The following is a 26,850-nucleotide window of genomic DNA, read 5'->3' as shown; positions in this document are numbered from 1 at the left end:
GCTAGACATCACCATTCGAGGAAAAAGGCTCTCACTGTCCACCCTATCCAATCCTCTGATCATCTTGTATGCCTCAATTAAGTCACCTCTTAACCTTCTTCTCTCTAACAAAAACAGCCTCAAGTCCCCCAGCTTTTCCTCATAAGATCTTCCCTCCATACCAGGCAAAATTCTGGTAAATCTCCTCTGCACCCTTTCCAATGCTTCCACATCCTTCCTTTAATGCGGCGACCAGAATTGCAAGCAATACTCCAAATGCGGCCGCACCAGAGCTTTGTACAGCAGCAACATGACCTCATGGCTCCGAAACTCAATCCCTCTACCAATAGAAGCTAACACACCGTACGCCTTCTTAACAACCCTCTCAACCTGAGTGGCAACTTACAGGGATCTATGTACATGGACACCGAGATCTCTCTGCTCATCCACACTGCCAAGAATCTTACCATTAGCCCAGTACTCTGTCTTCCTGTTATTCCTTCCAAAATGAATCACCTCACACTTTTCTGCATTAAACTCCATTTGCCACCTCTCAGCCCAGCACTGCAGCTTATCTATGTCCCTCTGTAACTTGTAACATCCTTCCGCACTGTCCACAACTCCACAGACTTTAGTGTAATCTGCAAATTTACTCACCCATCCTTCTACACCCACCTCCAGGTCATTTATAAAAATGACAAACAGCAGTGGCCCCAAAACAGATCCTTGTGGTACACCACTAGTAACTGGACTCCAGTCTGAACATTTCCCATCAACCACCACCCTTTGTCTTCTTCCAGCTAGCCAATTTCTGATCCAAACTGCTAAATCTCCCTGAATCCCATGCTTCCGTATTTTCTGCAGTAGCCTACTGTGGGGAACCTTAACAAACGCTTTACTGAAATCCATATACACCACATCAACTGCTTTACCCTCATCCACCTGTTTGGTCACCTTCTCAAAGAACTCAATAAGGTTTGTGAGGCACGACCTACCCTTTACAAGACCGTGTTGACTATGTCTAATCAAATTATTCCTTTCCAGATGATTATACACCCTATCTCTTATAAACCTTTCCAAGATTTTGCCCACAACAGAAGTAAGGCTCACTGGTCTATAGTTACCGGGGTTGTCCCTACTCCCCTTCTTGAACAAGGGGACAACATTTGCTATCCTCCAGTCTTCTGGCACTATTCCTGTTGACAAAGATGACTTAAAGATCAAAGCCAAAGGCTCAGCAATCTCATCCCGAGCTTCCCAGAGAATCCTAGGATAAATCCCATCCGGCCCAGGGGGCTTATCTATTTTCACCCTTTCCAGAATTGTTAACACCTCCTCCTTATGAACCTCAAGCCCTTCTAGTCTAGTAGCCTGAATCTCAGTATTCTCCTCGACAACATTGTCTTTTTCCTGTGTGAATACTGATGAAAAATATTCATTTAGCACCTCTCCTATCTCCTCGGACTCCAAGCACAACTTCCCACTACTGTCCTTGACTGGCCCTACTCTTACCCTAGTCATTCTTTTATTCCTGACATATCTATAGAAAGCTGATGATCGGGGGGGGATGACAGAGGTCATGCAGATATTGAGGGAGTTCGGAGATTTCTCGGGATATAGGCTTAACATGGGGAAGAGTGAACTTTTCGTGATACACCCTGGGGACCAGAGTAGAGAGATAGAAGGCCTGCCCCTAAGGAAAGTGGAAAGAAACTTCTGATACCTGGGGATTCAGATCGCTTGGAGCTGGGGAACCTTGCACAGACTTAATCTGACACGATTGGTAGAACAAATGGAGGAGGACATCAAGAGGTGGGACATGCAGCCACTGTCGTTGGCGGGCAGAGTGCAGGCAATTAAGATGTTGGTCCTCCCGAGGTTCTTATTTGCATTTCAATGTCTCCCTATACTAATCACTAAGACCTTTTAAAAAAAAATAGACAGGAGCATCACGAGCTTCGTGTGGGCAGGGAAAGTCCCGAGGGTAAGGAGGGGGTTCCTACAACGTAGCAGAGACAGAGGAGGATTGGCGCTACCGAATCTGGGCGACTACTATTGGGCCGCCAATGTGGCGATGATTTGTAAATGGATGATGGAGGGAGAGGGGGCGGCATGGAAAAGACTGGAGAGAAAGTCCTGTAAAGGGACGAGCCTAGAGGCGCTGGTGACGGCGCCGCTACCGCTCTCACCAAAAAAGTTTACCACGAACCCAGTGGTGGCGGCAACATTGAATATCTGGGGACAATGGAGGTGACAGAGAGGTGCGCGGGGAGCCCTGGTGGGGTCCCCAATCAGGAACAACCACAGGTTTGCCCCAGGAAGAATGGATGGAGGATTCCAGAGCTGGCACCAGTTGGGAATTAGGAGGGTGGGAGATTTATTTATAGATGGGACGTTTGCGAGCTTGGGAGCATTGGAGGAAAAGTATAAGTTGCCCCGGGGAAACTTCCTTAGGTATATGCAGGTGAGGGCGTTCACAAGACAACAGGTGAGGGAATTTCCGCTGCTCCCGACACAGGGGATCCAGGACAGTTTTCGGGGGTGTGGATCGGGGAGGGCAAGGTGTCAGAGATATACCAAGAGATGAGGGAAGAGGGGGAGGAGCTGGTGGGCGAACTAAAAGGAAAGTGGGAAGAAGAGCTCGGGGAGGAGATAGAGGAGGGTATGTGGGCTGATGCCCTAAGCAGGGTAAATTCCTCTTCCTCGTGCGCCAGGCTTAGCCTGATTCAATTCAAGGTGTTTCATAGAGCACACATAACGGGAGAAAGATTGAGCAGGTTCTTCGGAGTGGAGGACAAGTGTGGGAGGTGCGGCGGAAGCCCGGCAAACCACGCACATATGTTTTGGTCGTGCCCGGCACTGGAGGGGTATTGGAAGGGAGTGACGGGAGTGATTTCGAAGGTGGTGAAGGTCCGGGTCAAACCAGGCTGGGGGCTAGCTTTATTTGGAGTTGCGGATGAGCCGGGAGTGCAGGAGGCGAAAGAGGCCGATGTGGTGGCCTTTGCGTCCCTAGTAGCCCGGCGTAGGATTTTACTCATGTGGAAGGAAGCGAAACCCCCCGGACTGGAGGCCTGGATAAACGATATGGCGGGGTTCATAAAACTGGAGCGGATGAAGTTTGCGCTGAGAGGATCGGCTCAAGGGTTCACCAGGCGGTGGCAGCCATTCCTCGACTACCTAGCGGAACGATAGAGGGAAGATAGATGACCAGCAGCAGCAACCCGGGGGGGGGGGGGGTGTGGAAAGTTTTATTTTATGTTAAATGATTAGTTGACCATGTTGGTTAGCCATTTGTTCACTGTTAAATTTTTTTTTTTTTAATGTTTGATGTGTAAGGGGAAAAAAAATTGTGATCGAAAAATTTTCAATAAAATATATTTAAAAAAAAAGAAAGCTGATGATCTTTTGTTCTCTATTTCTAACCTGGGACCCACGATGGGGGAAATAATGAGACTGCTCAGGCAATTTGGGGCCTTTTCTGGATGCAAATTGAATTTGGAGATGAGCGAATGCTTTTTGATTTCCTCTCTGGGGGCTGGAGCTGGCTTGGGGGGATTGACATTTGATGTGGCGATTACTCATTTCCTGTATCTTGGGTGACTTTGAACTGTGCCCAGCTCTGCAAATTGAATTTTATGAGCCCGGTAGGAAGGGTCCAGGTAGATTTGTTAGCAATGGGGCAACCTCCCACTATATTGGTGGGATGAATATCTTGCCTCAGTGTTTACTTTTATTCCAGTACTTGCTGCTCTTTTTGCCAAAGGCTTTTATAGGAGTAAAACGGTTGATTTTGTTGTTTGTATGGGTGGGAAGGTGGCAAGGATTCGGAAGACGGTGCTTCAGAGAGGGCGACAGTCGGGGAGGTTTGGCTCTTTCGAATCTGTTTTATTACTGTTGGGTGGCGAACACAGACGGTGCGGGGCTAGGGTAGGGAGCCGGAGGCAATATGGGTGAGGATCAAGGCAGGCTGTTGTAGGGGGTCAGAGTTGCGGCACTGGCAATGGCCAAGTTAGGGGCAGGATCAAAGCTGATGCTGGTTTCAGAGAATCTATTGTTTGAACCGGCTAGGCTGGATACAAGGTTTTGGGGATGGGAGGTGATGGAAATGAGGACCTATTTTTGGAAGAGCTGTTTGCGAGTTTGGAGGAGGGGTTTGGGATTCCGCAGGGGGAGGCCTTTAGGTATATGCAAGTGCAGGACTTTGCATTGAAGGTTTCCCAATGTTTCTGATGACACCTCCCTCCTCATTGTTGGAGGAGGTGTCATCGGTGATGGAGTGGAAGGGGGAGTCATCTCGGCGATTTATGGGAGGATTTTGGAGGAGGATATGGTGTCGCCGGAGGGGCTTAAGGCCAACTGGGAGGAGGAGCTGGGAGTGGCATTGGAGGAGGGGTTGCGGTGTGAGGTGTTGCGGAGGGTGAATGCCTCAGTTTCGTGTGCGAGGCTAGGGTTAATACAATTAAAAGTGATGCACAGGATGAGTTTGAGGATGGGCCGGTTGTTTGACGGGTGGAGGGCACTTGCGAGTGGTGTGGGAGAGGTCCCCCCAACCATGTACATGTGTACCAGTCCTGCGCAAAGTTGGAGAAATTGGGGTCATTTTCAGTACCATGTTGACGATCTTGCACTTTGCTTTGGATCCAAGTCCCCTGCGAGAAATATTTGGGGTGTTGGATCTGTCGGAGCTGCACACAAGAGTGGGGGCTGATGTTTTAGCCTTTGCCTTACTGATTGCTCGCAGGCGGGTCCTGTTGAGGTGCAAGTCAGCCTCTCCACCCAGTGACTCAGTATGGCCTGGGGACCTGATGGAGTTCCTGTATTTGGAGAAGGTTAAGTTTATCTTGAGGTGGGCGATTGAGGGGTTCCACACGAGGTGGGGTCTGTTTATTCCTTATTTTAAAGAGTTGGTTGCCGTCGGTTGCTAGGGGACGGAGGGGTTGAGGGGGTGGGGTAGGAATGGAGGGGCAACTCTTTGGGGGCATTAGTTGTTAGAGTGGTGGTGGGGTTCTTATTATTTTGCATTGTTTTGTTTTTTGTTTTACGTATAAAATGTGGGTTCGCGTGATGGTTCTGGGCTGTGTTCACCACTCTCTGTAGTTTCTTATAGTCGGGCTGAGCAGTTGTCACACAAAACTGTGATGCAGCCACATAGGATGGTTTCTATGGTGCATCTGTTAAAATTGTTAAGAGTCAATGTGGACATGCCGAATTTCCTTAGTTTCCTCTGGAAGTATGTGCGCTGTTGTGGTTTCTTGGTCGTAGCATCGATGTGGGTGGACCAGATTGTTTTAAAAATATTTTAGAGTACCCAATTCGTTTTTTCCAATTAAGGGTCAATTTAGCGTGACCAATTCACCTACCTGCACATCTTGGGTTGTGGGGGCGAAACCCACGCAAACACGGGGAAAATGTGCAAACTCCACATGGACAGTGACCCAGAGCCAGGATCGAACCTGGGACCTCGCGCCGTGAGGCTGCAGTGCTAACCACTGCGCCTCCGTACTGCCCCCCCAGGACAGATTATTGATGATGTCTACAACTAGGAATTTGAAGCTGTCAACTATCTCCACCTCGGCACCATTGATGCAGACAGGGATATTTATGACACTTTGCTTCCTGAAGTTGATGACAAACTCTTTAGTTTTGCTGACATTGAAGGAGAGATTGTTATGGTTGCACCAAGCCACTAGGTTCTCTATCTCCCTCCTGTATTATGACTTATCGTTGTTTGAGATCCAACCCACTACGTTCGTGTCATCAGCAAATTTGTAGATGGAGTTGGAGCCGGGTTTTGCCACACAGTCGTGGGTTTATAAGGAGTATAGTAGGAGGCTAAGTACACAGCCTTACGGATTGAGGATTATCGTGGAAGAGGTGTTGTTTATCCTTACTGATTTGGTCTATGGGGCAGGAAGTTAAGAATCCAGTTGCAACGGGAGGAGCCAATTCCGAGGTATCAGAGTTTGGATATGAGCTTAGTTTGGATTATGGTGTTGAAGGCGAAGGTGCAATCAATGAAGAGGTGTCTGACATAGGAGTCCTTGTTGTTGAGATGCTCCAGGGATGAGTGTAGGGCCAGGGAGTTAGCATCTGCTGTGGACCGATTGTGGAGGTATGCGAATTGCAGTGGATCAAGGCATACTGGAAGTATGACCAACCTCTTGAAGCACTTCATAATGATAGATGTCAAGGCCACCAGACCGTGATCGTTGAGGCATGTTGCCTGGTTCTTCTTTGGCACCATTATGATGGTGGTCTTCTTGAAGCAGGTGGGAACCTCGGAATGGAGTAAGGAGAGGTTGAAGTTGTCCGTGGACCCACTTGTCAGTTGTTCTGCGTGGGATTTGAGTGTACGACCAGGGACTCCGTCAGGACCGTTGCTTTCCGTGGGTTCATTTTCAAGAAGCTGATCTGACTTCTGAGGCTGTGACAGTAGGTATGGCTATGTTTGAGGCTGTTGGGGCAGTTGACAATGGTTTGTTGGTTTCCCACTGGAAACGAGCATAGAATGCATTGAGTTAATTGGGCAGGGTGCACTGTTGCCGCAGCTCATTATGTTGTTTAAGCCTTGTCACAAACGACGAGAGTCCATGCCGTTAGTCTGTGACTCTAGCTTAGTCTGGTATTGTCTCTTGGTGTGCCTGATGGCTTTGCGGAGGTTATACCTAGATTTCTTGTACAGGTCAGGGTTGCCGGTCTTGAACACCTCTACAACTGAGGCATTGGCATGCCGTCAGATGGGAAAGAATACACTGCACCCACTTCGTCTATGTATTTTAACAGCTTTTCACTCTCTGTTCCAGGTATTCCCATCTCTCCATAGACCATTTGATTACATGGAGCCAAACAATTTATATTGTAGCCTCCTCCAAGGCTCTAAAGATGATGAACTTCTCCTGTACATACCTGTTCCTATGAGTTTAATGCCCACTTGTCCTGCAAGGATAAAAGAGAAAAAACGCTAAGGCAACGTTAGCCTCTCTCAACAATGTTAGCAGCTCATTTGAATGCTGTTAATTAAAAAGGGGTTGCAAGGTCTTCAACAACGAAGGGCTCTGGGCATTGTTGATGGGCCAGTTATTACCGAGGACACAAATATTTCCTTATTTCAGGAACTGCCTTTATCCTCAGGCTCTCAACTAGTGTGTCTGCTGATAGCTGCAGGCCTGGAAGCCTGTCATCTGGGTCTTGTGTTGCACTTACATTGCCAGGACATAGCAACTCATTGAACCTCTTGTTGCACCACACCCAGTTCCTCAAGATATTGCTGACAATATCTGCCACTTCCAGCCAAGCCTATTGTGTTTGGCTGGATGTCTTCTTCTGTCACCCTCTGGAAACAAGACTCTCAACTCCCTCCCGCTGCCTTCACCAGTGCTTCAACAACTGCATCTGTGAAATTGGGCCGGTCCTGCCCCAGGTACGAGGTCTCTGCCTCTCTTGCTGGTGAGCTTGGACTTCGATGGTACATTAAAACAGCTCCCACAGTAATGGCTGCCATCATACCTTTAAATCAGGTTTACACTTTACAAGTTGCACCTCCATCCCATACCACCATTAACTGCCCGCCAAACTCATCCTCCAGCCAATTCACAGCCAACATCGGCAAAATCATAGCTGTGACAACTTCCTTCCCTGGCAAGAGTGCTACAGCTGAGCCATGGCTACCACCCAATGGCTCTGACTCTCAGTCTGCGGCACATAGCCTGGTAGCTCGTGCCTGGTGGTGTATGCCTCCAATAAATTTTCTATTTTCCAGAGTATTGCATGCATGCCTTTCTTTATTAGAGCACTTTTATATGGTCTAAAAGTTTCTTCACAGTTTCACACTAATTTTGGGCTGGTAAACAACTTGAATTTGACAAAAAGCTTAAAGTCTAAAATGTTCTTTTAACTGATCAACCATGTTGTCATAAATTGAGTGGGGCATCAGGATTGGTGGGCGAAATGATACTATCCACTTTACCATTGTTCCATTGTTATTGCCTTTTTCAAGATTGGCACAAGTCAGGTTTACTTTCTGCAAAAACCTCTGTCCTGAGTAAGGCCTATGCAATGACCCTAAAGAAAGAGCAAAGGAGCAGGGCATGAACATATGACAATAATGGACAACAAAAGACCACTGATCCATCCAACCTTCCCACACAACTGCAATGCTTTGTCCATCATTATACAAAGCTTTGCAGTCTCCCGAGAGAGAGTGAGAGAGGGGCAAAGTACAGATTAAAAACTAGGACCAATGAGGGGAGAAAAAATTGAAAATTCCACCTGACCATGTCAGACGATCAAAGCAGACCGAAGAGATTACTTTGGTCCTGCAATCCACCCACGGTACAAGGATGAATGACCAAACCATTACCAAGGAGTAGATTAGTAATTTAAAAAAATATATTTTTATTTTCTTAATTTTCAACACTCATCAAATAAACAACAAAAGAAAAAACAAACAAAAAAAATACAATAACAATTCCCCCAAAAAACCACCCTCAATATACAGACCAAAACACCGCTTTTGCATTCCAGGTAAAAAATGAACAATCAGTAAACAGTGCAATCCAAAACAATAATATTCCCAGCCTCCCCCTCTCCCCGCCACCCTGCCCCCCCCCCCCCAATGTTCAATGGCAACCAATTCTCGAAAGTGCATAATAAACAGTCCCCATGAATTGTAGAACCCGCCCTTCATCTCCCTCAGCTCAAATTTCACCTTCTTGAGAGTCAGATATTCAAGTAGAACCCCCTGCCAAGCCGAGGCACAGGGCGTACAAGCTGACCTCCACCCCAACAGGTCCCGCCTTCAGGCAATCAACGAGGCGAAGGCTAAAACATCTGCCCCTGCACCCGCCTGTAGCTCGGGCTGGTCCGACACCCCGAAAATGGCTTCTTGGGCCCCTGGTTGCAAGTCCACGTATAGCACCCCTGGGATGATACTGAAAAACTCCCTCTAATACCCCTCCAACTTCGGATAGGACCAAAACATAGGTACATGGTTTGCAGGGCCCCTCCCACAACGCTCATATACGTCCTTCACTCCCTCAAAGACTCGACTAATTCTCGCCATCATTAGGTGCGCCCTATCCATGACCTTCTGCTGTATCAGCCCCAAATTCGCGCATGAGGTTGAGGCGTTTACCCTCTGGAGCACCTCACACCACAGACCTTCTTCCATAACCTCCCCCAACTCTTCCTCCCACTTGGCTTTAATCCGCTCCATGGATTAATCTACCGTCCTCCCCCGAAATCCTCTCGTAGATCGCCAACCTTTCTCCATTTTCCCTGCTGTTGATACCTCTTCTTTTTTTTTAATAAACATTTTATTGAGGTATTTTTGGTATTATAACAACAACAAAATAAACAATGTACATGAAACTATAAAAATAGTGCAAAAGCCGTCTCCTTCCCTTACAGGTCCCACCTTTATTAACCCCCTACTCTAAGCTAAACTAAACCCCCCCCCCTTCTGCTGACGATTAATTTTCTGCGAAGAAGTCAACATACAGTTGCCACCTCCGGGCGAACCCTAACAGTGACCCTCTCAAGGCGAACTTGATTTTCTCCAAACAGAGAAAGCTAGCCATGTTCGATAGCCAGGTCTCCGACTTCGGGGGCTTTGAGTCCCTCCAAGCTAATAGTATCCGTCTCCGGGCTACAGGGAAGCAAAGGCCAGAACGTCTGCCTCTTTCTCCTTCTGGTTTCCCAGGTCTTCCGACACCCCGAAAATTGCCACCTCTGGACTCAGTGCCACCCTTGTTTTTAACACCATGGACATGACGTCTGCAAAACCCTACCAAAATCTCCTAAGCTTCGGACATGCCCAGAACATGTGGACATGGTTCACTGATCCTCCCGCACATTTTGCACACCTGTCTTCCACCCCAAAGAATCTGCTCCTCCGGGCCACTGTCATGTGAGCCCGGTGAACGGCCTTGAATTGAATCAGGCTGAGCCTGGCACATGTTGCGGACGCGTTGACTCTACTCAACACGTCCGCCCATACACCATCCTCTATCTTTCTTCCCAGCTCCTCCTCCCACTTGCGCTTCAGCTCCTCGGTCTGCGTCTCCTCTGATCCCATAAGTTCCTTGTAAATGTCCGAGACGCTCCCCTCTCCTACCCATCCCCTGGAAACAACCCCGTCCTGAATCCCCCTTAGCGGTAGGATCGGGAAGGTTGACAACTGCTTACGTAGGAAGTCCCGCACCTGCAGATACCTGAATTTGTTTCCCCTTGCTAACCCAAACTTCTCCTCCAGCGCCCTCATACTCGGAAAGCTCCCATCTATAAACATATCTCCCAGCCTCTCAATCCCTGCTCTCCGAAATATCCGGAACCCCCCATCCATATTTCCCGGGGCAAACCGGTGTTTATTCCAGATTGGGGACCAGACCGATGCTCCCTCTGCTCCCACATGTCTCCTCCATTGCCCCCAGACTCTCAGGGCTGTCACAACGGAGCTGGTGGAGTACTGTGCCGGCGGGAATGGCAGAGGCGCAGTTACCAACGCCCCCAGACTGTTGCCCTTGCATGAAGCCGCCTCCATATGTTCCCATGCTGACCCCTCCCCTACCACCCACTTCCTGATCATGGCTACATTCGCTGCCCAGTAATAGTTACTAAAATTTGGCAGCGCCAGCCCTCCCTCTCCCCGACTCTGCTCAAGCATTACCTTCCTTACTCGCGGGGTCGTGCCCGCCCAAATAAAGCCAGTGATCACTTTGTTGACCCGTTTAAAAAAGGACCGCGGAATAAAGATGGGGAGACATTGAAACACGAACAGGAATCTCGGGAGGACTGTCATCTTCATCGTCTGTACCCTCCAAGCCAGTGACAACGGAAGCGCGTCCCCCTCTGAAAATCGTCCTTCAGTTGATCTACTAGATTCAATTTATGCAGCCGGTCCCATTCCTGCGCCACTTGAATGCCTCGGTACCTAAAGCTTCCCCCTACTAATCTAAATGGCAGCTCCCCCAATCGCCTCTCCTGTCCCCTCGCCTGGATCGCAAACATCTCACTTTTCCCCATATTTAGCTGATACCCTGAAAACCGGCCAAATTCCTCTAGAATCCTCAAGTTCCTTCCATCCCCTCTATTGCTCCGATACATACAGAAGCTGGTCAACTGCATAGAGCGAGACTCTGTGCTCCACCCTCTCCCGGACCAGCCCCTTCCAGCCCCTTGAAGCTCTCAGAGCAATTGCCAATGGCTCTATAGCTAGCGCGAACAACAGTGGGGAGAGGGGACATACCCGTCCCGTCCCCCGGTGCAGTCGAAAATAGTCCGATGTTGTCCTGTTCGTCCGTACGCTTGCCACAGGAACCTGATACAGCAACCTGACCCAGTTAATAAAGCCCCGCCCAATTCCGAACTGTCCCAGTACCTCCCACAGATAATCCCATTTGACCCGATCAAAAGCCTTTTTTGCATCCATTACGATCACTACCTCCACCTCCCTACCTTCCGGGGGCATCATGATCACGTTTAACAACCTTCTTACATTGGCCACCAACTGCCTACCCTTAACAAACCCCGTCTGGTCTTCCCCAATAACGCCTGGAACACAATCCTCAATCCTGGAGGACAACATTTTGGCCAGCAGTTTGGCATCCACATTCAGCAGGGATATCGGCCTGGAGGACCCACACAGCTCCGGGTTCTTGTCCCGCTTCAGAATCAGTGAAATCGTGGCCTGGTGACTTCGTCGGGGGCAGCACCCCTCTTTCCCTTGCCTCATTGAACATCCTCATCAACACCGGTCCCAATATCCCAGAGTACTTTTTATAACACTCCACTGGGTACCCGTCCGGCCCCGGGGCTTTACCCGACTGCATGGCCTTCAGACCCTCCACTATCTCTTCCAACCTGATCGGGGCCCCAGCCCTTCTACCAGCTCCCTGTCCACCTTTGGGAAATTCAGTCCCTCCAAGAAGTGCCTCAACCCCTCCGGCCCCGTAGGGGGTTCCGACCTATACAGCCTACTGTAGAAATCCCTAAACGCCTTATTCACCCCTGCTGAATCTCCAACCAGGTTCCCATCTCCGTCATTTACTTTCCCTATCTTCCCGGCTGCCTCCCTCTTTCTAAGCTGCTGTGCAAGCATTCTGCTGTCCCTCTCTCCATACTCATGGATCACCCCCCTCGCCTTTCTTAGCTGCTCCACCACCCTCCCAGTGGTTAACAAGTTTAACTGTGCCTGTAGCCTCCGCCGTTCCCTTAAAAGCCCTGCCTCTCGGGTCTCTGCATACCTATCGATCTGTAGTATCTCCTTTACCAGTCGGTCCGTCTCTGCCCTGTCCACCTTCTCCCTATGAGCCCATATCGAGATCAGCTCCCCTCTGACCACCGCCTTCAGTGCTTCCCAGACCACCGCAGCTGAAATTTCCCCCATGTCGTTGACCTGCAGGTAGTTCTGAATACATTTTGTCAGCCGCTCGCACACCCCTTCATCAGCCAAATGTCCCACATCTAACCTCCATTGGTTACTGTCTTTACTTACCTGCAGGTCAACCCAGTCTGAGATTGTGATCGCCGAGTACCCCGTGTCCACCACCCCTGCCAGTAGGGCACTGCTCAAAATAAAGTAATCAATCCGGGAGTACACTTTATGCACATATGAGTAAAAGGAGAGAGAACTCCTTCACCCTCGGCTGCCCAAATCTCCATGGATCCACCCCCCCCCCCACCCCCCCATCTGCTCCATGAACCCTTTTCGTTCCTTTGCCATTGCTGGCACCCTGCCGTTTTCGAGCTTGACCAGTCCAAGCCAGGGTCAATAACTGTGTTGAAGTCCCCTCCCATGACCAACCTTTGCGAGTCCAGGTCCGGTATCTTCCCCAGCATCCTCTTTATAAACTCCACATCATCCCAATTTGGCGCATACACATTTGCAAATACCAACTGCACCCCCTCCAGTTTCCCACTGACCATAATGTACCGACCTCCCACATCCGAGACTATTCTACCCGCATCAAACACCACCCGCTTATTGATCAGGATCGCGACCCATCTCGTCTTTAAGTCTAATCCCGAGTGAAAGACCTGACGGACCCAGTCTTTCCTCAATCTAATCTGGTCAGTTACTCTAAGGTGCGTCTCCTGCAACATTACTATGTCCGCCTTCAGTCCCCTAAGATGCACGAACACACGTGCCCCCTTGACCGGCCCACTTAACCCTTGAACATTCCAGGTGATCAGCCGAGCTGGGGGGCTCGTTGCCCCCCCCCCCCCCCCCTTCGCCGATCAGCCATCCTCTTTTTTGGGCCCGTCTCCAGCCCATGCTCCATGCCTCCACCGGCCTGGCCCCAGGCGGCCTCTGCCCCCAACCTCCTCTCTGTCCTTTAGCCCAAGTCCCTCCCTCATCAGCAGAACATTTCCCCCCCCCCCCCCCCCCCAGTAACAACACTCTGTAACCCAACCCCTTTAATAAACCAACATATGCACACCCCCCACTGCGCTTCCGTGAGCTAGCCCACCCAGCTAGCTTGGTGGCCCCCATCCCTGGCGCTGGATAGTCTCCCACCTATTGTTCCCTCCCCACCGCTCATTCAAACATACTCCAACATCAAACAATCCCCACACAATTGCCCAACAGAAAAACACCAAGATCTAAACAAGCACACCTCCATTCCCCAACAGTGCAAATGAAAACCTTAACTCACTCAGCTCTGCCGCTGGTCCCAAATCAATGCAAAAGGCATTACAAACAGCTTCCACAAAATGAAAAATGAGAAACTTTAAAAAAAAAGAAAAACAAAACAATAACATGAACGTTACAGCAAAGTTCAAAAGTTCTCAGTCCACCACCAGTCCTTTCCTTTTCGCAAAGTCCAGCGCATCCTCAGAGGACTCTAAATAAAAGTGCTGTTCCTCGTGAGTGACCCAGAGATGTGCCGGATACAACAGTCCGAACTTCACCTTTTTCTGAAAAAGGATCGACCTAATTTGGTTGAAGCCTGCTCTTCTCCTGACCACCTCCACACTCAGGTCTTGGTAAACCCGCAGGATACTGTTGTCCCACTTACAGCTCCGTGTCTGCTTGACCCACTGTAGAATACGCTCCTTATCCAAGTACCTGTGGAATCTCACCACCATTGCCCTCGGGGGGGTCTCCCATTCGCGGCTTTCTCGCGAATGCTCTGTGAGCCCTGTCTATCTCCAAGGGCCGGGAGAATGCCCCATCCCCCAGCAGCTTCTCAAACGTGTCTGCGATGTATGCCCCAGCATCCGCTCCTTCGGACCCCTCTGGGAGCCCAACGATTCTCAAGTTCTGCCGGCGGGACCTATTCTCTAGGTCCTCCATCTTCTCCAGGAGCTTCTTCTGCTGGTCTCTTAGCATCCCCATCTCCAACTCCACCGCAGTTTGATGTTCCTCCTGCTCAGCCAGCGCCTTCTCTACCTTCTGATTCCCCCGATCTTGGCCTTCCAATCTAAGCTCCAGCAGCTCAACTGACTCTTTTATCGGGACCAAGCAGATCCATTTCTGCTTAGCAAAGCCTTCCTGAATAGCTTGCATCAACTGCTCTGTTGACCGCTGGGTCGACAAACCAGTGGTCCGGTCCTCCGCCATGCTGTCTCCTGCTGCAGCTTCAGCCCAAGCCTTCTCTGTCTTTCTGCTTCTGCTTTTATGAGCACTTCTAGTCCTTCTCTCCATGCACCGATGTGGAAATTCAGTACACAATTGCCTCTGTCACCAGTTTTACAATTCAAGTAGAAAATCGGGGGGAAAGGTCCAAAAGTCCGACCTGAGCGGGAGCCACCAAATGTGCGACTTACTCCTTCATAGCCGCCACCGGAACCTGTTGATACCTCTTCTAACAGTGAGAGGGTCGGCATTATCAGGAAGCTCTGAACCTTCTCCCTAGCAAAGTCGTAGAGCTGCAGGTACCTAAACCCTTGCCCTTGCCCCAGGTCCCTTGCCCCAGACTATATTTCTCCCCCAACTCTTCCAACCTCGCCAAACGTCCCCCAGGAACAGGTCTTTTAATACTCTGACCCCTCTCTCCTCCCATCTCCGAAGCAAGCCATCCAGCCTCTCCGGCTCAAACCTGTGATTCCCCCTGATCGGCATCTCCCCAGACCCAGCCCCATCTTAAAGTGCTGCCTCAACTGCTTCCAAATCAGTATCGCCACCACCACCGGACTCCCAGAGTACTTTCCCGGGGCCATCAGGAGCGGCGCCATTATCAGCACCCTCAACCCCCTCCCCCTACACAGACCCTCCTCTATCCTAACCCACCATATTCAAAATCATTCCCCTCAGTTGGCATACCACCTTCCCTGTGGACAATCAATAAAGCTAGCCTGAAGCTCCCTCCTTATGTCCAAAAAGGCCAGATCTGCAACTCCTGCGTACCTCCTATCCACCTCCAACATCTCCTCTGTCAGCCTTTGACGCTCTTCCTTCTCTTTATCCACCTTGGCCTTAAATTATATCACCTCCCCCCTCACGATCGCCTGCAGGGCCTCCCATACTACTGCCTGTGATACTTCTCCTGTACAGTTAAAGCCCACGTACTTCTCAATCACCTTCCCGATCTTCTCACAAAAACTTCAGTCCCCCAGCAACCCCACATCCATCCTCCACCCCAGCCTCTGCTATAATCTTATAATGGAATTTTATGCTGTTTCATGTATCATATTGAAGTCCTGAATTTATGTGTGCTGAAATTCTCATTTTTAAAAATGAGTACTAAAAACAGCTATCTTTTACCTATACTAGTTGTATTTGAAATACCTGGCTTCTACAGCTACCCCCTTCTCCAGGACCATGTCCACCCAATGCATCGGGTGATCCGAGATCGCTATCGCCGAATACTCTGATCCCCTAATCCCCGCCAACAATGCCTTCTCTACTATGAAAAAATCTATCCTCCAATAAACCTTATGAACCTAGGAGAAAACAAATACTCCCACTCCCTCGGGTGCAAGAACCTCCACGGGTCCAACCCTCCCCCATTTCCCTCATAAGCCCAGTCTGGGCAAACGAGAGCGGCTGCGACCTATCACGTATCTGCTCCCTGGTCTGCCGCCACCTTCTCCACCTGGAACCTCACTCTCTTCCCTACCAAGACCACTACCCCTGTGCCCTACTGTCAAACCACAAATGAAATACTTGGCTCACCCAGCCTTTCCTGAGCCTCACCTTGTCTTTCACCTTCAGATGAGTCTCCTGTAGCGTAATCACATCGGCCTTTAAGCTTTTTAGGTGTGCAAACACCCTCGACCTCTTCACTGCCCCCACCCAACCCCAAACCCATCATGTTCCACGTAAGTATCCTGAACGGGGGGTCTCTCACACCCTCCCGGCCCCTCCTATCTGCCATCATCATAACTCCGGCCCTGCCCTCTAGGCTTGGCCCTCCCCGTCCTTTTGTAGCCATCGAACTCCTCCCCCCTCCCGGAATCCCCATATCAACTTCCTCCCGAAAACACCTCACCCAGCATCGGTCCCCTCACCCCACTTTTCAAACTTCCTAGGCCCATTGAAACCTGTTCGACCTGGCTCCAATGACCGCAGCCCCTCCCCCACCACACTCCCGTTCACTAGTCAGCTTGAGCTTGCTAGTGTGGAGGCCCGTGCCCAGGCCCCATCCCCTCCAATCCCCTCCCCCCTACCCGGTTCCAGGAAAACAAAGAAATCCCCTTCAAACAAACAAACTTAGTGCAACTTTTTTGCAGACGATACGAAGATTGATGGAGTTGTGGATAGTGAGGAGGGCTGTTGTCGGCTGCAAAGAGACATAGATAGGATGCAGAGCTGGGCTGAGAAGTGGCAGATGGAGGTTAACCCTGAAAAGTGTGAGGTTGTCCATTTTGGAAGGACAAATATGAATGCGGAATACAGGGTTAACGGTAGAGTTCTTGGCAATGTGGAGGAGCAGAGAGATCTTGGGGTCTATGTTCATACATCTTTGAAAGTTGCCACTCAAGTGGATAGAGCTGTGAAGAAGGCCTATGGTGTGCTAGCGTTCATTAACAGAGGGATTGAATTTAAGAGCCGTGAGGTGATGATGCAGCTGTACAAAACTTTGGTAAGGCCACATTTGGAGTACTGTGTACAGTTCTGGTCGCCTCATTTTAGGAAGGATGTGGAAGCTTTGGAAAAGGTGCAAAGAAGATTTACCAGGATGTTGCCTGGAATGGAGAGTAGGTCTTACGAGGAAAGGTTGAGGGTGCTAGGCCTTTTCTCATTAGAACGGAGAAGGATGAGGGGCGACTTGATAGAGGTTTATAAGATGATCAGGGGAATAGATAGAGTAGACAGTCAGAGACTTTACCCCCGGGTGGAACAAACCATTACAAGGGGACATAAATTTAAGGTGAATGGTGGAAGATATAGGGGGGATGTCAGAGGTAGGTTCTTTACCCAGAGAGTAGTGGGGGCATGGAATGCACTGCCTGTGGAAGTAGTTGAGTCGGAAACATTAGGGACCTTCAAGCAGCTATTGGATAGGTACATGGATTACAGTAAAATGATATAGTGTAGATTTATTTGTTCTTAAGGACAGCACGGTAGCATTGTGGATAGCGCAATTGCTTCACAGCTCCAGGGTCCCAGGTTCGATTCCGGCTTGGGTCACTGTCTGTGCCGAGTCTGAACATCCTCCCCGTGTCTTAATCTATGATTAATCTAGGACAAAGGTTCGGCACAACATCGTGGGCCGAAGGGCCTGTTCTGTGCTGTATTTTCTATGTTCTATGTATGTTTGCGTGGGTTTCCTCCGGGTGCTCCGGTTTCCTCCCACAGTTCAAAGATGTGCAGGTTAGGTGGATTGGCCATGATAAATTGCCCTTAGTGTCCAAAATTGCCCTTAGTGTTGTGTGGAGGTGTTGACTTTGGGTAGGGTGCTCTTTCCAAGAGCCGGTGCAGACTCAATGGGCCTAATGGCCTCCTTCTGCACTGTAAATTCAATGATAATCTATGATTAATCTAGGACAAGGGTTCGGCACAACATCGTGGGCCAAAGGGCCTGTTCTATGCTGTATTTTTCTATGTTCTATGTTCTAAACACACAACCCCCAGAAAACCGTCATTGTAAAAAATTCCAATTCCTACCTTACCCAAATAGGCAACTTCACCTCATTTAACACATATAACATCATGAAATAAAAAATAGAATTATATACAATCTTTCATCCCCCCACCCTCAGTCCAAGACCAATCCTCAGTCCCATTTCTCACTTCTTCCCCAGTCCTTCTGCCTTCACAAATGACTCCGCCGCTTCCAACATCTCGAAGTAAAAGTCTTTGGAGTTGTCGGTCATCCTCAACTTAGCTGGATACACCACGCCAAATCGCACCCCGCTGTTAGACAGTGCCGTCTTCACTCGGCCGAAGGCTGACCACCTCCTCGCTAACTCAACAGTTAAGTCCTGGTACCAAAAGAGAAAATGCTGGAAACTCTCAGCTGGTCTTGCAGATCTGTAAGGAGAGAAAGGAGCTAACGTTTTGAGTCCAGGTGACGCTTTGTCAAAGCTCCTGGTATAGTTAAGTCCTGGTATATACGTATACCAGCTCCAGCCCACTGCACCTCCCGCTTCTGCTTCGCCCAACTCAGAACCTTCTCCTTCACATGGTACCTGTGGAAACAAATAATGACCGCCTTTGATGGCTTATTCACCTTCGGTTTAGGCCTCAATGACCGATGAGCCTGATCGAATTTGTACTCGGAGGGATCTTCCCCCTTCCCCAACAGATCAGCCAACATCTTGGCAAAGTACTCATTTGGCCTCTGGCCTTCCACCCCTTCGGGCAGGCCCATGATTTACAGATCCCGCAGCTCAGCCGATGCCTTCGACACTGCCGCTTTCACCGGGGCAATCGCCTCCTCCACCTGTACCTTTATTGCCGCCATCATCTCCTTCCTCATCACCTCCATTTGCTTTTCAAAATGCCTTTCAAACTCCATGACCATCACGTCAGTCATCTTTTCTGCCGTGAGAACCCAGCGACCCAGCCTCCGCCATCTTTCAAGTTGCCAAGCTGACCCTTTAGCTCGACGGCGAACCTTTACTCGCCCCCTTCTTCACGGCGGCTTTCTTTTGGTTTTTGGACATCTCCCTCCTTCCTTATGTCTTCCTGCACTTACTTGTTGAAAAATTGTCCCTGGGACCGGGCATAAGGTTCTAAAAAATCAAGCCTTAAGCAGGAGCCACTCAACTTGCGACTTCCTCCTTCATGCCGCTATGTGGATTCGTAATTTAAAGATTATAACAAGTATGCATACCTAACCATTATTCACCATTTCAAATTTAACTTTGATTGGCTGGGTTTCCCAGACCTCAGAGAACCTGTCAGCTAAAGATGATGGTTGCGGCAGAGTTATTGGACAAAACACCAGGGAGAAGTTTTGCGTTTTTCTTCAAATTTGTACACTGGGATATTTAGCTTTTGCCAAAGAGAACAGACAGGGCCACGTTTAACATTTCATCTGAAGGGCCGCATCTACAACTGTGCAACACTCCTGCAGTTAGCTTTCATCCTGTAACATCCTTTCAGGAGCTCCATTGCTTCAGAGTAAGTGGGCGCATCCCGGATGAGAGGCAAAATGTCAGGGCTCACCCGTGCATAAAAGGACCTGGAGCTTCTGTGTGTCCGAGGGTTCCACTGCGGATGTTCGGAGGTAGCTTTCGAAGCAGGCCAGCCAGCGGTCAAAAGTGGACATAGCGTTGGCTGCTTGAGGGCTCAGCTGCAGGCGATCAGGCTTGATGCGAAGTTCCATCGTTTTAAAAATCTTTGCTCAATAAATTGACGCACTATCAATTACTACAAAGACGAGAGTAGTGTAGTGAATAATCGAGGCTTTATTGAGCAAAGATGTTGTGCCTCCTGTAGCTGCTACCAGAATGGGAGCACACACATTTATACGCCACCTATTGGGCGGAGCCAGCAGGCAGGGATTTACCCAAGTACCTCTAGTATATGAGTCTTACCGTACTACATCTAATACAGTTAGTGGTGACTACCACACTTACTACCTTTTCACTTCGAGGTAAGAATGTTGCCACATACTGACATTTGATCAGGGAGCCTTACATGCATTCTCTGCAATTGGTGGTAGTTAGGTAGTGTCTTATGAGAATTTTTCTTCTTTACATATTGATGACTGTGATTGATTTCTGTACAGGTGAAAGATTGGAATTGCCCAATCAGTTCTGGATACCACGGGTTCTTTTGATATTCTGCGCAGAGGATCCTGTTATTTTTTCAAAACGAATAGCACAAGCTCACTTCCTGCGTCAGAAGACAGAGGCACTGCTGCTCTACAATCTTTATATCGACTGCATGCCAGTTGATAAACTTAGATTTCTGGATGAAGAAAGTTTTAAAAGGATGAAGAAATGGGCTTTTAGCACTCCTGGATTCCGAGATAAATCTGCGTAAGTATTTCATTTTAGAAGCCTATATCCTCAAAGAACTGTTTTGAGCCTACCCAAACTCAATCCATATTGGATCCTTAAAGGCTGTGTGAAAATAAAATTTTCATCCCATTAGTCTTGGATATTTGAATCCAGGTGCTAAAAGTTGCATCATTCAGTTGGCAAAGGTGATATTTCCCCATGTTTCCAGTTTCTAATTCTTTAATAATAATATTAATGATCTAAAATAAAAGCCACCATAAAACAGACATTCCAAACCAACTTTATCAAGCATACAATCCATATTCTACTCAAAAGGCAACTAATTATCCCTGGACATTCCCGTGATGCTCGTATTCTGTGTTTGTTTGCGTGGCTTTGTGCTACTGGTCAGTGCTACCCCACTGCCTGCAGCGTAGCTGATGGGAGGTTGTTGACTTTCATTGGGAGAGATTGCAGGGGACCTTGTAGGATGACCTCGAGCAGCTCTAGCTCTAGAAGACCCAGGCTGCACTATCTTGGATTGGGCCGCATTAGTCTTGGCTGACAGGCACAGCAAGGGCACTGGTTGAGTAGCAGTGCAGGAAAAACAAATGCTGTCATTCTGAGACAACACCAGGTTCATGCTGCACAGACCACTGTCACTCCTCTGGGGTAGCAATTCAGCAATCTGAGTTATTTGTTGGAGGACAGATTGCAGGGCTGCTTTGACATTTGTACCTGCATCCTTGGTAGCAGCAATCTAAAACCTGCATGGTAGAAGGTTGAGTTTTCAGGCCCAGTGGAGGGTGAATGTGTCCTCATCATGTGCAAGGCGAAGCCATCTACAAAGTAATTCCCGGGGATGTTTGACAGCCGCGCAGATGAATTGTTTTTTAAAGTCAGTAGTGGATAGGTGTAGGGGGAGGCCTGCGAATCATGCCCACATGTTTTGGGTATGTCCAAAGATAAAGGGGTTCTGGCATGGGTTTGCAGACATAATGTCTAAGGTGTTGGGGCAAAGGCACCCCCGAGTCCAGAGGTAGCGATATTTGGGGTGTTGAAAGATCCTGGAGTCCAGAGGGCAGGAAAGGCCGATGTTTTGGCCTTTGCCACCCTGAAAGCTCGGAAGTGGATCTTACTTGGGTGGAGGGACTCGTAGCCGCCGAAAGCGGGAGTGTAGTTGAGCGACCTGGCAGAATTCCTGAGGCTGGCGAAGGTCAAGTTTGTCTTGAGGGGGTCGGTTGATGGGTTCGCTCGGAGGTGAAAGCGTTCATTGACTTCTTTAAGGATTAAATATATTGGATTTGTATCTGTAGACTCGGCGCTGATCAACTTATTTCTCATCATTAATTTTTTTTTTCAAGAAAATATTCAAGCCTGGCCGACATGTGACGCCAGACTCTTAACTGCCTCTGACATGGCTTAGAAAGCCACTAAGTTAAAAGGGCAATTACAGATGGACAACAAATGCTGGCCTTGCCAGCGGTGCCCAGTAAGTTAAAGGTAGATGATAATTTTCTGGATATTATTAGGATCTGGACTGCTCCTATGTAATGCACTCCCCCTCTAAAGGGAATATAGAGTTGGGCTAATAAGTTAGCAATACTGGGCACGATTCTCCCAGAAATGACTAAAGGTGCAATTTTCCAGAAAGATTTCTAAGTGTGGTAGTGAGCAGGAACTGCCGCGAATTTCCCAGGACTCAGCATGGTGAGCCCGGCAATGCAATACAACGTTAATTGGTCCACTTAATGAAGCCCCATGGACTTCACACCGCAAGTGAAGGCCCGCCAGCTGATTCGTCGGGACCACGCTTACCAGCCCCTCACTAACAAGGTTGAGCAGCACTTAAACAGCTCTTGCACAGCCGTGGCGTCGAGATGCCTGGCCCTATGTTTTGGAGATGTGGAACTGGGGAGGCACCTAAATGCGGTCAAGGCCAGGAGGGATATCCTGTTCCCCCGAGGGTCCTGGAGGGTGAGCCATAGGGCAGCAAGTGCCGCCTGGGTGACGTGGCAGTGGCCGTCAGCTCAGGAGGCGTGACCAGGAGGAGGGCTGGACTCCAGTGCCGCAAGAAGGTCAACGACCTACACTGGGCAGCACAGGTCAGTTGATACCTCTCTGCCCCCACGCAACCTTTCCGTCCCCACGCGTGTCCCACCCCCACCCCTCCATGAGGTCCCCAACCTTCCCTTCACCCCCTTCAATCCCCCCCCCGCCCCCCACCATCACTGTGAACCACGCAGCGGCTAACGATGCCCTCTCTGTGTCACCGCAGGAGAAACGCTCCCACAATGGCCAGGAGGGGTGCCGGACATATGAATCCTCAAAATTTTCGAGGAACGGAACCTGGTGCCGACAGGGTTGGCCGAGGACAGAGCGATCACCAATGCGGAGGTCGGCGCACGCCGCAGAGGTGCGGATCCACTGGACCCCACCTGGAGGACCTATTAAACGCGAATTGTTATTGCCCCACACAACCAATCTTCCGCAGTCCTCCAGCCGACGGCACCCACCCATCTGGGGTGGCTCCATCCCCTGCCTCCCATAAGACCTCGGAAGAGAGCTCCGAGGATGTCACATTTGATACGTCACAGCTGTCATCCCCACCCTCCACCAGTGCATAAACACACACCTTGGTGAGCAACGTTAGTGGTCAGGCTTCTGGGGCACAATCTGGTGAGCACTGCATATATGCTGATGTACATCAGGTGGAGGCTGTAACGCCAAAGCGAGACAGCAGTCGGAGGTCTGCTGGTCCCTCCTGACGCGGCTGCGTCTCACAGTCAGCACAAGGGACAGGGTGACACGGCTGTGCATGTGCTGCCGACAAGTGCTCTGGCCCCAGAGCCCCCAGGCCACAGGACATGGTAAGCAGCTGACTGCCTCCACCTCTGATATGCATCCTGGGGACAAACCGAGACATAGCAGTAGAACAAGGAAGGCAAAGCACATCGAGGATCTCTGGGAGGGCACTGGAGGAGGGGGGGGGGGGGGGGAAAAGAAGGAAGAAGAGTGGCGGAGGGGGTGGTGGGGAGAGTGGGGTGGCACCATCGGGAGAGTAGGGCATTGTTGGACACCTATGAACATTAAAAACCCTTCACCACAACCAGTATGACGCTTCTAATGCTTTCTTCCGCAATGCGGGACGACCTCCGAATCCTTGGCCCATCTCTCCAGGCATGCAGGTCATCAGGGAGGCAGGGGAGGGGGAGGTAGTGATGATGGATCAGGCCACATCCTAAGTGAAGCGGACAAGTATGGGGGCCTCCCTGCCCCTCCGGGCTTGACAGACCCTCGCCGTTGCCGCTGGTCCTACTGCCTCTGTCTGGTCTCCGGGTTCATCCCCGGGATCGTCCTCCCTGCTGGTCCGGCACCTCTTCATCATCCTCGTGCCCCATTATGTAGCTGTCACTCACATTCTGTGGGAAGCATGCACACTTGCATGATCTCATGTGGTGGTCACACACGAGCTGTATGTTCAGGGAGTGGAACCACTTTCTGTTAATGTACGGACTCCCAGCTGGCCTGGTGCGCGCAGGGAGACATGCGTGCAGGAGACATGCGTGCAGTCTATCAGCCCTGGACCTGGTCCATTCTGGCGATGGGGGAGAATCTTGCTGCCCGGGCAGCTTGTTGGTCCATGTCAAAGTTTTATAGTTTTCTGCCCGGACAAACAGGGCATCCGTGACATATCAGATGCACCTGTGGGCTGTGGCCTGCGAGTTTTCACACATTCCGGCTCGAGACCTGGAATGATCCCGGAGTGTAAAATGTTCAGGGCTGCGTGACCTTGACGGCCACAGAGGGCGGATGTCCTCCTTCTCCACGTGGTACCAAGTCTGCGAGGACATGGCACAGGTGTCGCATCATTTTGTTGTTGAGGCAGAGCCTCCTGTGGCATGTGCTGTTCGTCATCTGTTCAAATGACCAGCGGTGTGTGCACCTTGGATCGTCACAGGCTTTCCCCTCTGGGTCTCACCCTGGCTTGATGGACGACCAGGTCCTGAGGGTGTGGGGCGGGTTCCAACACATGGGCTGCTGCCTCAAACCTCTGCTGACGCTTCTGCTGCTGCCGTGTCCAGCATCTGGCCACATGGCCACCAGCAGCAACCAGGGCCTGTTCTGCAGGGTCCAAAATACCGTCCACACCATTCAATATCTGAAAGGAATTGGGAGAGGGTGAGAGACTGACAAACAGCAGTGGCTCCCACCCCGGGACCCTTCATTCCCCCATTGATCGACCCTCCCCTACACACACCATGCCCTGCCCAAGCACTCCCAGCCGCAGTGGGCCCCCTCAACGGACCCAACCCTGTACCCTAGACACCCACACATAACTTTACTTGGACCAAGCGCTGGTCCCCACCCCGTTGCACTCACCCACACTCTGGCCGTGGACATGTCCCCAAAGCTGTTCGGATGTTGGCTGCTGCATCTATGGTGTGGCCTCCCGCAGTGTTCAGGCACAGTGTCCAGACATTGCTTCTGATTGGGATGCTAGGCAATGACTCTCACATGCTTCATGGCCCGCCCACCCACTTAGAATATGTGAAATGCTCACTTAACCACGATTACCAATTCAGCAATAGCCTTCAGCCACACGGCCAGAGGTCTCAGCAGTCGGTAGGGGTTACGGGTGGTCAGTGGGGCAGACGGGCAGCGACAAGGGTTGCCCCTGGAACAGGTACACATGATCCAGAGGTTGGCATGGTGGAGCCCCGCGTGGTTGCCCACCCCAGCCAAGCATGCACCCCCATCCTTGCCAAACATTGGGGCGACAAGCCCAGTGCCTCCGGGCTCTTTGCCATTGGGCTGGTTACTCACCTCCTCGGTTCCCCGCAGAAGCTCTTCTGCCAGGTTCATGTTTTAAGAAGGAGTACTAATCGGTGCCAGCGTGACCATTTGCTGGGGAGGCCGCTGAATCACGGGAGCCTGTTGGACATGAGGTGGCTCCCGTTAATTGTATGAAAATAGGGCTTAAGTGGTGATAATTGGCTTCTCTTTGCCTACAGGAGCGGGGCGGTTGCATCGCAAATAGTTTGGTGCCAAGCATGGTTCTCGCTTTTGGCCTCTCCTGCTATTCATCAGCCTTGCTGCGCTCTCACTCAAGCGAGGCTGGAGAATCATGCCCTAAGTGTCATTTTGGGTGAGTTTAGCGGGGTGATTTGCGGCAGTGATTGGGTGCGATTCAGACCGGTATTCACCCACACTTTATCATTTTTTTTTGGACCTTGGGGAGTTTCTCATAGGAAAACACTTAGGGTGCGATTCTCTGGAAAAGTTTCTAAGCGCAGAGGCGAGTGGGAATTGCCGCGAGTTTCACGCCACTCGGCCGGCAACACTATTCAATGGAAATTGGCCCACTTAATGAGGCTTCACGGGCTACCCACCCAGAATGCCGGTTCCCAGCAGATTTGCTGGGGCCGCGCTCGCCAGCCCCCCGCTAACAACCTCGAGCAGCACTTAGGCTGCACTTCCTCAGCTCACATCAATGGCGGCGAGGAGATTGGCCCCAAGATTCGGGGATGTATCCTGGGGAGGCCCCTGGAAGCGGTGGAGGCCGGGAGGGATGCCCTGTTCCCCTGAGTGTCCTGGAGGGTGAGCCACAAGGCAGCCAGAGCTGCCTGGGACGAGATGGCGGCAGCAGTGGAGAGCCTGGTGCACGACGTCAGCACCGTGAGTGAAGGAGTCCAAGGCATCGCGCAGTCATAGAATTTACAGTGCAGAAGGAGGCCATTCGGCCCATCGAGTCTGCACCGGCTCTTGGAAAGAGCACCCTACCCAAGGTCAACACCTCCACCCTATCCCCATAACCCAGTAACCCTACCCAACACTAAGGGCAATTTTGGACACTAAGGGCAATTTATCATGGCCAATCCACCTAACCTGCACAACTTTGGACTGTGGGAGGAAACCAGAGCACCCGGAGGAAACTCACGCACACATGGGGAGGATGTGCAGACTCCGCACAGACAGTGACCCAAGCCGGAATCGAACCTGGGACCCTGGAGCTGTGAAGCAATTGTGCTAGCCAGAATGCTACCGTGCTGCCAGTCGGTGGCAGCCATGGCTGAGGGTCTTGGCAGTATGTCTGCCTCACTGGAGGATGTCACCCAGTACCAGGCCAACCTTGATAGGGTTCTGTGGGACATGTCCCACTCTCAGATGTGAATGGCTGATGCGCTGCCAAGCTTGTCCCAGCCACAGGTGGGCATGGCTGAGGCGCTGCAGAGCATGGCCTGGTCACTGGAGGATATGTCCCAGACGCCGAGGAGCATCACCGAGAGCGTCAACACGATGGTGCGAACTATGGGGAACCACCAGGGCTGACAGAGCCAAATGATGGAGGGGCAACCAGAGCCTGAAACAGCTGCCCCCCATCCCATGGTGAATCCCAGGGCCCTATGGGCAACGACCGAGAGGAAGGGGTGCTGAGAGCCAACTCGGAACCGTCCCATGGGGTGGCGATGATGGCCACCAACACTCCTGAGTTCCACCAGCACACGGGACAGGCTGTGCATGTGCCGTTGA

At 50.5% G+C, this 26,850-nt stretch overlaps 1 protein-coding gene across 1 annotated transcript in view; it reads left to right on the top strand.

The window, feature by feature from the left end:
- The window catches only part of dnah1 (dynein, axonemal, heavy chain 1), a 1,119,271-nt gene that overhangs the window by 158,875 nt on the left and 933,546 nt on the right, over positions 1 to 26,850 (top strand). The window contains exon 8 of the mRNA XM_072472076.1: positions 20,103 to 20,355. Coding sequence (XP_072328177.1) covers positions 20,103 to 20,355 — 253 coding nt within the window. The remainder of the gene's footprint in view (positions 1 to 20,102; positions 20,356 to 26,850) is intronic.

This window comes from Scyliorhinus torazame, chromosome 13, assembly GCF_047496885.1.
Source record: "Scyliorhinus torazame isolate Kashiwa2021f chromosome 13, sScyTor2.1, whole genome shotgun sequence".
In the NCBI taxonomy this organism is placed as follows: Eukaryota; Metazoa; Chordata; class Chondrichthyes; order Carcharhiniformes; family Scyliorhinidae; genus Scyliorhinus; species Scyliorhinus torazame.
This window is presented reverse-complemented; position numbering and strand designations above follow the sequence as displayed.